Source organism: Salmo salar, chromosome ssa03 (assembly GCF_905237065.1).
Source record: "Salmo salar chromosome ssa03, Ssal_v3.1, whole genome shotgun sequence".
Classification (NCBI taxonomy): Eukaryota; Metazoa; Chordata; class Actinopteri; order Salmoniformes; family Salmonidae; genus Salmo; species Salmo salar.
Window position 1 is genome coordinate 982395 of NC_059444.1, and position 15744 is coordinate 998138.

Sequence of the window (15744 nt, forward strand, 5' to 3'; positions counted from 1 at the left end):
CGAACATCACACCTGCGGGACAGGTACAGGATGGCAACAACAACTGCCCGAGTTACACCAGGAACGCACAATCCCTCCATCAGTGCTCAGACTGTCCGCAATAGGCTGAGAGAGACTGGACTGAGGGCTTGTAGGCCTGTTGTAAGGCAGGTCCTCACCAGACATCACCGGCAACAATGTCGCCTATGGGCACAAACCCACCGTCGCTGGACCAGACAGGACTGGCAAAAAGTCGCGGTTTTGTCTCACCAGGGGTGATGGTCGGATTCGCGTTTATCGTCGAAGGAATGAGCGTTACACCGAGGCCTGTACTCTGGAGCGGGATCGATTTGGAGGTGGAGGGTCCGTCATGGTCTGGGGCGGTGTGTCACAGCATCATCGGACTGAGCTTGTTGTCATTGCAGGCAATCTCAATGCTGTGCGTTACAGGGAAGACATCCTCCTCCCTCATGCGGTACCCTTCCTGCAGGCTCATCCTGACATGACCCTCCAGCATGACAATGCCACCAGCCATACTGCTCATTCTGATTTCCTGCAAGACAGGAATGCCAGTGTTCTGCCATGGTCAGTGAAGAGCCCGGATCTCAATCCCATTGAGCACATCTGGGACCTGTTGGATCGGAGGGTGAGGGCTAGGGCCATTCCCCCCAGAAATGTCCGGGAACTTGCAGGTGCCTTAGTGGAAGAGCGGCGTAACATCTCACAGCAAGAACTGGCAAATCTGGTGCAGTCCATGAGGAGGAGATGCGCTGCAGTACTTAATGCAGCTGGTGGCCACACCAGATACTGACTGTTACTTTTGATTTTGACCCCCCCTTTGTTCAGGGACACATTAATCCATTTCTGTTAGTCACATGTCTGTGGAACTTGTTCAGTTTGTGTCTCGGTTGTTTTATCTTATGTTCATACAAATATTTACACATGTTAAGTTTGTTGAAAATAAAACGCAGTTGACAGTGAGAGGACGTTTCTTTTTTTGCTGAGTTTATATATAAAACACAAATAATAACAATTAATAATGTTTACATATCCTACATAACTCATCTCATATGTATATACTGTACTCTATACCATCTACTGCATCTTGCCTATGCCGCACGGCCATCACTCATCCATATATTTATATGTACATATTCTTATTCATCCCTTTACACTTGTGTGTATAAGGTAGTTGTTGTAAATTTGTTAGATATTACTGCATATTCAGAACTAGAAGCACAATCATTTCGCTACACTCGCATTAACATTTGCTAACCATGTGTATGTGACCAAAAACATTTGATTTGACATGCACAATTTTTGTACATTTATAAAAAATAAAACAGAAATTACATTTACTTACATAAGTATTCAGACCCTTTACTCAGTACTTTGAAGCACCTTTAGCAGAGATGACATCCTTAAGTCTTCTTGGGTATGACGCTACAAGCTTGGCACACCTGTATTTGTGGAGTTTCTCCCATTCTTCTCTGCTGATCCTCTCAAGCTCTGTCAGGTTGGATGGGGAGCGTCGCTGCATAGCTATTTTCAGGTCTCTCCAGAGATGTTAGATTGGGTTAAAGTCCAGGCTCTGGCCGGGCCACTCAAGGACATTCAGAGACTTGTACTGAAGCCACTCCTGCGTTGTCTTGTCTGTGTGCTGAGGGTTGTTGTCCTGTTGGAAGGTGAACCTTCGCCCCAGTCTGAGGTCCTGAGGCTCTGGAGCAGGTTTTCATCAAGGATCTCTCTGTACTTTGCTCCGTTCATCTTTCTCTCGATCCTGACTAGTCTCCCAATCCCTGCCGCTGAAAAACATCCCCACAGCATGATGCTGCCACCACCATGCTTCACTGTAGGGATGGTGCCAGGTTTCCTCCTGACATGACGCTTGGCATTCAGGCCAAAGAGTTCAAGCTTGGTTTCATCAGACCAGAGAATCTTGTTTCTTTAGGTGCCTTTTGGCAAACTCCAAGATGGCTGTCATGTGCCTTTTACTGAGGAGTGGCTTCCATCTGGCCACTCTACCATAAAGGCCTGATTGGTGGAGTGCTGCAGAGATGGTTGTCCTTCTGGAAGGTTCTCCCATCTCTACAGAGGAACTCTGGAGCTCTTTTAGATTGACCACTGGGTGCTTGGTCACCTCCCTGACCAAGGTCCTTCTCCCTCGATTGCTCAGTTAGGAATTTACCACAGGTGGACTCCAATCAAGTTGTAGAAACATCTAAAGGATGATCAATGGAAACAGGATGCACCTGAGCTCAATATTGAGTCTCATAACAAAGGGTCTGATACTTCTGATATCTGTTTTTTGATTATAATACATTTGCAAAAATGTCTAAAAACCTGTTTCTGCTTGGTCATTATGGGGTATTGTGTGTAGATTGAGGAAAAACATTAATTTAATCAATTTTAGAATAAGGATATAACATAACAAAACGTGGGAAAGGTCGATGGGTCTGAATACTTTCCGAATTCACTGCATGTACACACTGAAACAAGACACACTAATTTTATACATATACATACACACACACACACACACACACACACACTGGCCAAGATAAAGCAAAGAAGTGCGACAAAAACAACAGAGTTACACATAAACAAACGTACAGTCAATAACACAAAAGATAAGTCAATATACAGTGTGTGCAAATGGCGTGAGGGGGTAAGGCAATAAATAGGCCATAGTAGCGAAGTAATTACAATTTAGCAAATTAACACTGGAGTGATAGATGAGCAGATGGTGATGTGCAAGTAGAAATACTGGGGTGCAAAAGTGCAGAAAAAGTAAATAAAAACAATATGGGGATGAGGTAGGTAGATTGGGTGGGCTATTTACAGATGGGCTATGTACAGCTGCAGCGATTGGTTAGCTGCTCAGATAGCTGATGTTTAAAGTTGGTGAGGGAAATATAAGTTTCCAACTTCAGCCATTTTTGCAGTTCGTTCCAGTCATTGGCAGCAGAGAACTGGAAGGAAAGGCGGCCAAAGGAGGTGTTGGCTTTGGGGATGACCAGAGAGATATACCTGCTGGAGCGCGTGCTACGGGTGGGTGTTGTTATGGTGACCAGTGAGCTGAGATAAGGCGGAGCTTTACCTAGCAAAGACTTATTGATGACCTGGAGCCAGTGGGTCTGGCAAGGAATATGTAGCAAGGGCCAGACGACTAGAGCATACAGGTCGCAGTGGTGGGTGGTATATGGGGCTTTGGTGACAAAATGGATGGCACTGTGATAGACTGCTGAGTAGAGTATTGACATCGCCGAAGTCAAGGATCGGTAGGATAATCAGTTCACATGAAGACAGCACACAAGGAATCCTTGTGAAATCGTCATGCATTAAATGAAGACCAGCTAATGTGAAAACCCATCTTGGAGGATATGCATATAGCAGTAAAATGTAGCTACAGATGTGATTCTCCATTACCTGTTACAGGATAGGTACTGTTTGTCGCAGCAAACATCATTCACAACCAACCATAACTTGACGATAAAAGGTATGACTGTATGAAGATCTACATAATGCCCAACCCTAGTCATGGAGAATCTGTGCGTGTGTGCGTGTGCGTGTGCGTGTGTTGTACCTGATGTCCTTCATTGGTGAGGATGGTCTGCTTCTCCTCAGAATGAGCCACTTCAAACTTCTTAATGAACTCACAGTCCTCGGCAGAGATCATCTGGCCCCTATGAAACACACAGCATGATTATTATACAGCAGTATATGAGACACACAGCATGATTATTATACAGCAGTCTGAGACACACAGCATGATTATTATACAGCAGTCTATGAGACACACAGCATGATTATTATACAGCAGTCAGACACACAGCATGATTATTATACAACAGTCTATGAAACACAGCATGATTATTATAGAGCAGTCTGAGACACACAGCATGATTATTATACAGCAGTCTATGAAACACAGCATGATTATTATACAGCAGTCAGACACACACAGCATGATTATTATACAGCAGTCTATGAAACACAGCATGATTATTATAGAGCAGTCTGAGACACAGCATGATTATTATACAGCAGTCAGACACACACAGCATGATTATTATACAGCAGTCAGACACAGCATGATTATTATACAGCAGTCAGACACAGCATGATTATTATACAGCAGTCTATGAAACACAGCATGATTATTATACAGCAGTCAGAGACACACAGCATGATTATTATACAGCAGTCAGACACACACAGCATGATTATTATACAGCAGTCTGAGACACACAGCATGATTATTATACAGCAGTCTGAGACACACAGCATGATTATTATACAGCAGTCTATGAGACACACAGCATGATTATTATACAGCAGTCTGAGACACACAGCATGATTATTATACAGCAGTCTATGAGACACACAGCATGATTATTATACAGCAGTCAGACACACACAGCATGATTATTATACAACAGTCAGACACACAGCATGATTATTATACAGCAGTCTATGAGACACACAGCATGATTATTATACAGCAGTCTGACACACAGCATGATTATTATACAGCAGTCAGACACAGCATGATTATTATACAGCAGTCAGACACACACAGCATGATTATTATACAGCAGTCTATGAGACCACACAGCATGATTATTATAGAGCAGTCTGAGACCACACAGCATGATTATTATACAGCAGTCTGAGACACACAGCATGATTATTATACAGCAGTCTGAGACACAGCATGATTATTATACAGCAGTCAGACACAGCATGATTATTATACAGCAGTCAGACACACACAGCATGATTATTATACAGCAGTCTATGAGACCACACAGCATGATTATTATACAGCAGTCTGAGACCACACAGCATGATTATTATACAGCAGTCTGAGACACACAGCATGATTATTATACAGCAGTCAGACACACAGCATGATTATTATACAGCAGTCAGACACACACAGCATGATTATTATACAGCAGTCAGACACACACAGCATGATTATTATACAGCAGTCAGACACACACAGCATGATTATTATACAGCAGTCAGACACACACAGCATGATTATTATACAGCAGTCTGAGACCACACAGCATGATTATTATACAGCAGTCTGAGACACACAGCATGATTATTATACAGCAGTCTGAGACACACAGCATGATTATTATACAGCAGTCTATGAGACCACACAGCATGATTATTATACAGCAGTCTGAGACACACAGCATGATTATTATACAGCAGTCTATGAGACACACAGCATGATTATTATACAGCAGTCTATGAGACACACAGCATGATTATTATACCGCAGTCAGACACACAGCATGATTATTATACAGCAGTCTGAGACACACAGCATGATTATTATACAGCAGTCTATGAGACCACACAGCATGATTATTATACAGCAGTCAGACACACAGCATGATTATTATACAGCAGTCTATGAGACCACACAGCATGATTATTATACAGCAGTCTGAGACACACAGCATGATTATTATACAGCAGTCTATGAGACACACAGCATGATTATTATACAGCAGTCTGAGACACACAGCATGATTATTATACAGCAGTCTATGAGACACACAGCATGATTATTATAGAGCAGTCTGAGACACACACAGCATGATTATTATACAGCAGTCAGACACACAGCATGATTATTATACAGCAGTCAGACACACAGCATGATTATTATACAGCAGTCAGACACACAGCATGATTATTATACAGCAGTCTGAGACCACACAGCATGATTATTATACAGCAGTCTGAGACACACAGCATGATTATTATACAGCAGTCTATGAGACACACAGCATGATTATTATACAGCAGTCTATGAGACACACAGCATGATTATTATACAGCAGTCTGAGACACACAGCATGATTATTATACAGCAGTCTAGACCACACAGCATGATTATTATACAGCAGTCTGAGACACACAGCATGATTATTATACAGCAGTCTATGAGACACACAGCATGATTATTATACAGCAGTCAGACACACAGCATGATTATTATACAGCAGTCTGAGACACACAGCATGATTATTATACAGCGGTCTGAGACCACACAGCATGATTATTATACAGCAGTCTATGAAACACAGCATGATTATTATACAGCAGTCTATGAGACCACACAGCATGATTATTATAGAGCAGTCTATGAGACACACAGCATGATTATTATACAGCAGTCTGAGACCACACAGCATGATTATTATACAGCAGTCTATGAAACACAGCATGATTATTATACAGCAGTCTATGAGACCACACAGCATGATTATTATACAGCAGTCTTGGGGAAGCTACTCTGAAAATAGGGTTTAAACCCTACCAAATCACTGGAAGAAGTTAAGCTACACCAAGGCAAAAAAATTTAATGTTATTGAACTAAAGTTACTTTGAAAAAGAAGTTCACTACATTCAAACTACTTGTTGATAAATTATCATATTCAAAAAGTCAGACTACAAATTGCAGGAACACTTTGTTAAAACCGAATGAGTAACTTAGCCAATTAAAACGGTTTTCTTTCTGTTTTGTATGCTTTATCTACTGTATTAAAAGCACTTGTCACACTATTCACAAACTCTAATAGGGAAGTGCTCCTCTCGTGTTGGGCGTGCCACAACGAGTAGCCTGCAGGGTAGAGAAGCAGTTGTCTTTCCATGGAAATGTACTTCCTAAATATTATTGGCTAATTCAGTCTCTGACATTGACTGGAAATATTGATAAAACATTTTTTTTTTGTGTCCGTCTGCAAATCGTCCCGCTCCGATCAAAGTTGGGTTTTCCAAACAGTCCCGTTTTGTAGCTTATTCCTTATCTACTGTATCAAAAGCACCTCCGTTGTAATATTCACAAATTAATAGCCTTACTCTTGCTGATTTACATTGAGTAGGCTACCTTCCATCTCTTTTGTTGGACATGCCAGATGAAGTGCGCCTATGTGTGGTCGCAATTAAATAGCCTGTAGACCAGGTTATATGGGTGGAGAAGCAGGCCCATTAAATAGCCTGTAGACCAGGTTATATGGGTGGAGAAGCAGGCCCATTAAATAGCCTGTAGACCAGGTTATATGGGTGGAGAAGCAGGCCCATTAAATAGCCTGTAGACCAGGTTATATGGGTGGAGAAGCAGGCCCATTAAATAGCCTGTAGACCAGGTTATATGGGTGGAGAAGCAGGCCCATTAAATAGCCTGTAGACCAGGTTATATGGGTGGAGAAGCAGGCCCATTAAATAGCCTGTAGACCAGGTTATATGGGTGGAGAAGCAGGCCCATTAAATAGCCTGTAGACCAGGTTATATGGGTGGAGAAGCAGGCCCATTAAATAGCCTGTAGACCAGGTTATATGGGTGGAGAAGCAGGCCCATTAAATAGCCTGTAGACCAGGTTATATGGGTGGAGAAGCAGGCCCATTAAATAGCCTGTAGACCAGGTTATATGGGTGGAGAAGCAGGCCCATTAAATAGCCTGTAGACCAGGTTATATGGGTGGAGAAGCAGGCCCATTAAATAGCCTGTAGACCAGGTTATATGGGTGGAGAAGCAGGCCCATTAAATAGCCTGTAGACCAGGTTATATGGGTGGAGAAGCAGGCCCATTAAATAGCCTGTAGACCAGGTTATATGGGTGGAGAAGCAGGCCCATTAAATAGCCTGTAGACCAGGTTATATGGGTGGAGAAGCAGGCCCATTAAATAGCCTGTAGACCAGGTTATATGGGTGGAGAAGCAGGCCCATTAAATAGCCTGTAGACCAGGTTATATGGGTGGAGAAGCAGGCCCATTAAATAGCCTGTAGACCAGGTTATATGGGTGGAGAAGCAGGCCCATTAAATAGCCTGTAGACCAGGTTATATGGGTGGAGAAGCAGGCCCATTAAATAGCCTGTAGACCAGGTTATATGGGTGGAGAAGCAGGCCCATTAAATAGCCTGTAGACCAGGTTATATGGGTGGAGAAGCAGGCCCATTAAATAGCCTGTAGACCAGGTTATATGGGTGGAGAAGCAGGCCCATTAAATAGCCTGTAGACCAGGTTATATGGGTGGAGAAGCAGGCCCATTAAATAGCCTGTAGACCAGGTTATATGGGTGGAGAAGCAGGCCCATTAAATAGCCTGTAGACCAGGTTATATGGGTGGAGAAGCAGGCCCATTAAATAGCCTGTAGACCAGGTTATATGGGTGGAGAAGCAGGCCCATTAAATAGCCTGTAGACCAGGTTATATGGGTGGAGAAGCAGGCCCATTAAATAGCCTGTAGACCAGGTTATATGGGTGGAGAAGCAGGCCCATTAAATAGCCTGTAGACCAGGTTATATGGGTGGAGAAGCAGGCCCATTAAATAGCCTGTAGACCAGGTTATATGGGTGGAGAAGCAGGCCCATTAAATAGCCTGTAGACCAGGTTATATGGGTGGAGAAGCAGGCCCATTAAATAGCCTGTAGACCAGGTTATATGGGTGGAGAAGCAGGCCCATTAAATAGCCTGTAGACCAGGTTATATGGGTGGAGAAGCAGGCCCATTAAATAGCCTGTAGACCAGGTTATATGGGTGGAGAAGCAGGCCCATTAAATAGCCTGTAGACCAGGTTATATGGGTGGAGAAGCAGGCCCATTAAATAGCCTGTAGACCAGGTTATATGGGTGGAGAAGCAGGCCCATTAAATAGCCTGTAGACCAGGTTATATGGGTGGAGAAGCAGGCCCATTAAATAGCCTGTAGACCAGGTTATATGGGTGGAGAAGCAGGCCCATTAAATAGCCTGTAGACCAGGTTATATGGGTGGAGAAGCAGGCCCATTAAATAGCCTGTAGACCAGGTTATATGGGTGGAGAAGCAGGCCCATTAAATAGCCTGTAGACCAGGTTATATGGGTGGAGAAGCAGGCCCATTAAATAGCCTGTAGACCAGGTTATATGGGTGGAGAAGCAGGCCCATTAAATAGCCTGTAGACCAGGTTATATGGGTGGAGAAGCAGGCCCATTAAATAGCCTGTAGACCAGGTTATATGGGTGGAGAAGCAGGCCCATTAAATAGCCTGTAGACCAGGTTATATGGGTGGAGAAGCAGGCCCATTAAATAGCCTGTAGACCAGGTTATATGGGTGGAGAAGCAGGCCCATTAAATAGCCTGTAGACCAGGTTATATGGGTGGAGAAGCAGGCCCATTAAATAGCCTGTAGACCAGGTTATATGGGTGGAGAAGCAGGCCCATTAAATAGCCTGTAGACCAGGTTATATGGGTGGAGAAGCAGGCCCATTAAATAGCCTGTAGACCAGGTTATATGGGTGGAGAAGCAGGCCCATTAAATAGCCTGTAGACCAGGTTATATGGGTGGAGAAGCAGGCCCATTAAATAGCCTGTAGACCAGGTTATATGGGTGGAGAAGCAGGCCCATTAAATAGCCTGTAGACCAGGTTATATGGGTGGAGAAGCAGGCCCATTAAATAGCCTGTAGACCAGGTTATATGAGCCGACAAGGTGAAAAATCTGTCGATGTGACCTTGAGCAAAGCACTTAACCCTAATTGCTCCAGGGTCGATGTACTACTATGGCTGACCGTGCAAAAAAATATATTTCACAGCACCTGTGTGACACGTGTGTGTGTATATATATATATATATATATATATATCCCTTTTTCATGATATCAAATTACGATCCAATTATGATCTTGTCTCATCGCTGCAACTCCCCAATGGATGCTGGGCCAATTGGGTACCGCCCTATGGGACTCCCGGTCACAGCCGGTTGTGACAGCCCGGGATTGAACCCGTGTCTGTTGTGACGCCTCAAGTACTGTGATGCAGTCCCTTAGACCGCTGCGCCACTCGGAAGGCCGACCATCGGGTTCATGGTCTCCTTCCTGACCAAGGCCCTTCTCCACTGAGGAACTCTGGAGCTCAGTTTGGCCGGGTGGTCAGTTCTAGGAAGAGTCTTGGTGGTTCCAAACTTCTTCCATTTGGATGGAAGCTCCAGATCTGTACCTCGACACAATCCTGTCTCAGAGCTCTACGATCAATTCCTTCAACCTCATGGTTTGGTTTTTGCTCTGACATGCGCTGTCAACTGTGGGACCTTATATACTGTAGATAGGTGTGTGCCTTTCCAAATCATGTCCAATCAATTGAATTAAGCCTAATATAAATGGGCCAGGTGAGAATCTCTTATTTTAAACTATTTCTTAGGATATTTTTGTGCATTTAGTTCTTGACTAGGCTGGCCAAAATAGCTGGGGTTGGGGCTGCAAAGTGAGCTGCGTCACATAAGCCTAAAATAACACTGCAGGGCTGCAGTCGGGTTTGGGACCAGTTCTTGCGGGAGCGGGATGAAAGGTGAAAGGGAGCGGGATGCAAAGCAGCGGGATGGTAGGTGAAAGGCAGCGGGATGCAAGGCAGCGGGATGAAAGGCAGCGGGATGAAAGGCAGCGGGATGAAAGGCAGCGGGATGAAAGGCAGCGGAGAGGGATGAAAGGTGAAAGGCAGCGGGATAAAAGGCAGCAGGAGAGGGATGAAAGGTGAAAGGGAGCGGGATGCAAAGCAGCAGGAGAGGGATGAAAGGTGAAAGGCAGCGGGATAAAAGGCAGCGGGATGAAAGGCAGCGGGATGGAAGGCAGCGGGATAAAAGGCAGCGGGATAAAAGGCAGCGGGATGAAAGCCAGCGGGATAAAAGCCAGCGGGATAAAAGCCAGCGGGATGAAAGCCAGCGGGATGGAAGGCTGTGAGCGTTGTCTGCGTAATCAAATAACATACAGTTCAGAAACCCAAGCACGACTCCAACACCATCATTAAGTTAGCTGACGACACAACGGTGTTATTAGGTCTGATCACCGACAAGACAGCCTATAGGGTGCAGGTCAGAGACCTGGCAGTGTTGTGCCAGGACAACAACCTCTCCCTCAACGTGATAAAGACAAAGGAGATGATCGTGGACTACAGGAAAAAGGAGGACCGAGCACGCCCACATTCTCATCGACAGGGCTGTAGTGGAGCAGGTTGAGAGCTTCAAGTTCCTTGGTGTCCACATCGTCCATAAACTGTCATGGTCCAAACACACCAAGACAGTCGTGAAGAGGGAATGACAAAACCTATTCCCCCTATGAAAAGATTTGGCTTGGGTCCTCAAAGTTCTACAGCTGCACCATCGAGAGCATCCTGACTGGTTGCATCATCGCCTGGTATGGCAACTGTTCGGCCTCCGACCACAAGGCACTACAGAGGGTAGCGCGAACTGCCCAGTACATCACCGGGGCCAAGCTTCCTGCCATCCAGGACCTATATACCAGGCGGTGTCAAAGGAAGACCCTACGAATTGCCAAAGACTCCAGCCACCCCAGTCAAAGACTGTTCTCTCTGCAACACCACGGCAAGCAGTGCCAAATCTAGGTCCAAGAGGCTTCTTAACAGCTTCTACCCCCAAGCCATAAGACTCCTGAACAGGTAATCAAATGGCTACTCTGACTATTAGCATTATGTATTTATTTTTTACGCTGCTGCTACTTGCTGTTCATTATCAATGCATGGTCACTTGATCCCTACCTACATTTACATTTTAGTAATTTAGCAGACGCTCTTATCCAGAGCGACTTACAGTAGTGAATGCATACATTTCAGTTCAAGCATTTTTTATTTTTTTTTGTACTGGCCCCCTGTGGGAATCGAACCCACAACCCTGGCATTGCAAACACCATGCTGGCGTTGCAAACACCATGCTGGCGTTGCAAACACCATGCTCTACCAACTGAGCCACAGGGAAGACACCTACATGTACATATTACCTCGACGAGCCTGAAACCCTACACATTGACTCCGTATGGGTACCCCCTGTATACAAGCTAAGCGTCAGTATAGAGACAAAGTAGAGTCGCAATTCTACTGCTCAGACACGAGACGCATGTGGCAGGATCTACAGGTTTCTGAGCTGTATGTTATTTGATTACGCAGACAACGCTCACAGTTTACTCCTTCACATATTTATAGTCCTCATAATATCTGGCTAAATGATTGACGCCTAAGACACAGGCAACACGGCATGATTATTGAACTACAAATGTTCTTGTAATCCACTGCTGAAGTCACCTGACCCTAATCACATGACCTATATTATATAGATAATAGATATTCAGTTTTTCCTCGACCTCTGCTGAAATAATTTGACCCCTTTGGAGACGAGATACACACATTATGATTAATGAATATTAAAATACATGTTAGACATACAATGAGAACATTCAAAGAAAAATCTAATTTGGTATTTATTAGGATCCCATTAGCCACTGCAAAAGCATCATCTACTCTTCCTGGGGTCCACATAATTAGACTAGAATCCCAGGGTTATGGGCCCAGTTCTGCTTTAGATGGAGCAGTGAATCCCAGGGTTATGGGCCCAGTTCTGCTTTAGATGGAGCAGTGAATCCCAGGGTTATGGGCCCAGTTCTGCTTTAGATGGAGCAGTGAACACCAGGGTTATGGGCCCAGTTCTGCTTTAGATGGAGCAGTGAACCCCAGTGTTATGGGCCCAGTTCTGCTTTAGATGGAGCAGTGAACCCCAGTTTTATGGGCCCAGTTCTGCTTTAGATGGAGCAGTGAACCCCAGGGTTATGGGCCTAGTTCTGCTTTAGATGGAGCAGTGAATCCCAGGGTTATGGGCCCAGTTCTGCTTTAGATGGAGCAGTGAACCCCAGTTCTGCTTTAGATGGAGCAGTGAATCCCAGTGTTATGGGCCCAGTTCTGCTTTAGATGGAGCAGTGAACCCCAGTGTTATGGGCCTAGTTCTGCTTTAGATAAAGACACTGGGATTCACTTCTCTGTCTGTCTTTTGACATCTGTTTAACACTTACAGTAGTTCCTAATTACAGAAGCAGCTGACAACACTGGCATTACCCCTGGAACTACTACAACAGCAGAGGGAACTGGCTTTTGTCCCAGCTCAGCACTATACAAGCTGATTCAACTTCTTATTAAAAGACCAAGATTAGAAGAATCAGTGTAATACTATGAATGAGCAGCCATGAATAACTCATATCCACAAGACTGTGACTCACAGCCCAGAAATACCAAAATAACCTATAGACTAGTACTAGGCCTAGTGCCCAGCATGAAAATGCCGGAATTAAAGGTGCACTATAGAGAAGAGAATCATTGTACCATTTAAAAAAAAAAGATTTTCCATAACCCAAAATATTGTATTTTCAAGTGTTTGAAACTGGTGTACAAAACCGGAAGACGCAAAAACTAAACTTAATATCGGGAAGCATATAAATAGCTCACAGAACAGATCTACTTCTTCTTAGAGACTTCCTTTCAATAAGAATGACAGATCGATAACAAACATTTCTATGTGAATTTGGTCAAGTCACCCAAAACGTTACATATTGCAGCGTTAAAAGGGCGAACAGGCATAGTGTCCTCTCCATGAAGAGAGGTGGAGGAAGAGGAGTAGGATGAAGGTGTACTTACTGCAGGTAAGACTGCCAGTTGACCTTGTTTGCTCTGACCTCAGCTGCCTTGGCAGCGATGATGTTGGTGGGCACTGCAGCATCCACCGCCCCGCGGATATCCATCCTGATACACCTGTAGGATACCTCTCTGGACAAGAATCAATAACTACCTGGAAGGAAGGAGACAGGTGTGTTTGATAAATAATACCCAGGTCTCAAATCAGCACGTTATTGGGACACACACACACCAAATCAACACGTTATTGGGGGACACACATATATACATACAAACATAGCGAGATTTTGCATCATTCATTTTTCATAATATCCTAATTCTGCAGGTGAGAGCAGTTTGTTAAAGCAGTTTGATAAAGCAGTTTGTTAAAGCAGTTTGTTAGAGCATGCCAGGAATTCATTACCAACTCCGTAACCAGATCAGCTGCTTTAGCTAACGCAGCATTAGCCAGTAGCTAGCTAGTTAGCCCAACTCAGGTCATAGCTAGCGAACTTGGCCAATGTAATGCAATGTCATGTTGGTGCAGTAACGTTATTGACAGAACAAGTGTATTATTTAGTTACAACGACAGCACTTGTCAACAAATCCCGAAATGAGTGTTGTTACTGAATGCGTTCGAGTCGTCTCGCCAGCTAATTTAGCTAACTGGCTAATGTCAATACCGTGGTGCAAGCTAACGATAGCTAGCATCAACGCCAAGATATTCTAACGATATAACACACAATACAGAACCTGTAATCTCATAGAAACATTACAATATAATTTTCCTACCGTTAAAACACACAAGCCAAATAGAGCATGAATTTATGTGGTTTAAAATCAAAAGGCCATTGGTATCTCTCCGCTAACAACTACAATGTGATGCTGTCAGCAGGAAGCAGCGCCCTGAACATCCAGTCAGCTGTCCTCGGCCCTAAACCCTCAGCCATAAACCCTAAACCCTCGGCCCTAAACCCTCGACCCTAAACCCTCAACCCTTCAATCTCGTTTCACCTCGTCACATCCCAGTGTACCTTAATAAATGTCCGTTCCCCGACCAAGGGAGTGATGAGAGGAGTAGGGTGGAGGCTGTTTGATGGTAGCAAGCTGGACGGACGGAAGAAAGATGGCAGAAGTGGATCCTGAATATGGCCGCAGAACCAAGGAGAACTGGAATATAGTCGGGAAGAATGGAAAACGGAGCAAAGTAGTTTACAGTGATGAGAATGACCCTTCCTATCTAATAGGAGTACTGTTTCTAAATGAGGAACAGCTGGACCAGAGTACCAATCTGGAAGAAACCAGGAGTTATCCAAACTGGTAGAGAGAGTGCTGGGTAAAGTGAAGGATGTGAGGATCACGAGATGCGGGCTTGTTGTTGTTGTTGTTGTCTCTGCGGATCAGAAGGAACGTGCCTTGTATCTTAACCGATTTGATAAGTTTGAAGTGTCATGTGTGTCTCTTCGGAACAGAGCTCCCCTCAATGGGGTTGATATTGAAGAGATGAAGCATGTTGATGAATCGTGTGGTGAATGGTGGAAAAGTGAAGTCCGTCAGTTATTTATTTTATATGGAGTCTCTCCCTACTCTAGTGCAGTTAGGGTATATTAACTACAGAGTCATTTATCCCAAGACCAATGCAGTGGGATCATTGTTAAGGTTTTGGTCATGTAGTAAGTGTTGGCAGAAGGGAGAAGCAGAGATGTCCAAGTTGTGGAAAGGACCATATCATGTGTTTATAAAAGTGATGAAAATGTGACATGTTGTAATTATGGTGGGAACCATGAAGCCACGTCTTCCTAACGCCCCACAAGGGGGAAACAGAACGAGGTGGCCAAAGCCAGGGCTGTCCAAAGCATTTCATACTGTATGCAGCAGCTGGGAAAAGGGTAGAGGGGCTGAATGGTGCATCAGAAGAGCCCATGGTGGTGGATAGCCCAACACTGCAGACTGCAGGGGTTGCCTTTCACCAGCAAGTCCTGACATTTTAAAGGTTAAGAAGGTGGTCGTTATGGCATGTATAGCTGTGGTAATTAATGGCACTGCCAAGGTGGAGAGAAGGTCCAGGAAGATAGAATTTATAGTGTGAACCGCAGCAGAGCGGCTCCTGGGGCTGAAAGATTTCTCAGCGAAGGAGTTACATGCAATATTGCTACAAGTCGTACCACCCTCTCAGGCCCCAGAGCCGGACCACCCTCTCAGGCCCTAGAGTCGTACCACCCTCTCAGGTCCTAGAGCCGTACCACCCTCTCAGATCCTAGAGCCCTACCACCCTCTCAGGTCCTAGAGCTTCACCACCCTCTCAGGTCCTAGACCC

General features: G+C 44.5%; 1 protein-coding gene across 5 annotated transcripts in view; it reads right to left on the reverse strand.

Moving 5' to 3' along the window:
* LOC106595987 (V-type proton ATPase subunit H) overlaps positions 1-14918 on the reverse strand; it is a 65697-nt gene extending 50779 nt beyond the window's left edge. The window contains exons 1-3 of one of the 5 annotated variants that reach the window (XM_045714361.1): positions 14462-14918; positions 13452-13602; positions 3566-3665 (exon numbers count right to left, since the gene is read on the reverse strand). In XM_045714361.1, the coding sequence (XP_045570317.1) occupies positions 3566-3665; positions 13452-13555 (204 nt within the window). In that variant the 5' untranslated portion in view covers positions 13556-13602; positions 14462-14918. The other 4 variants (XM_045714358.1, XM_045714359.1, XM_045714362.1 and 1 more) reach the window with 4 other exon arrangements.
* Between the last annotated feature and the right edge of the window lie 826 nt (positions 14919-15744).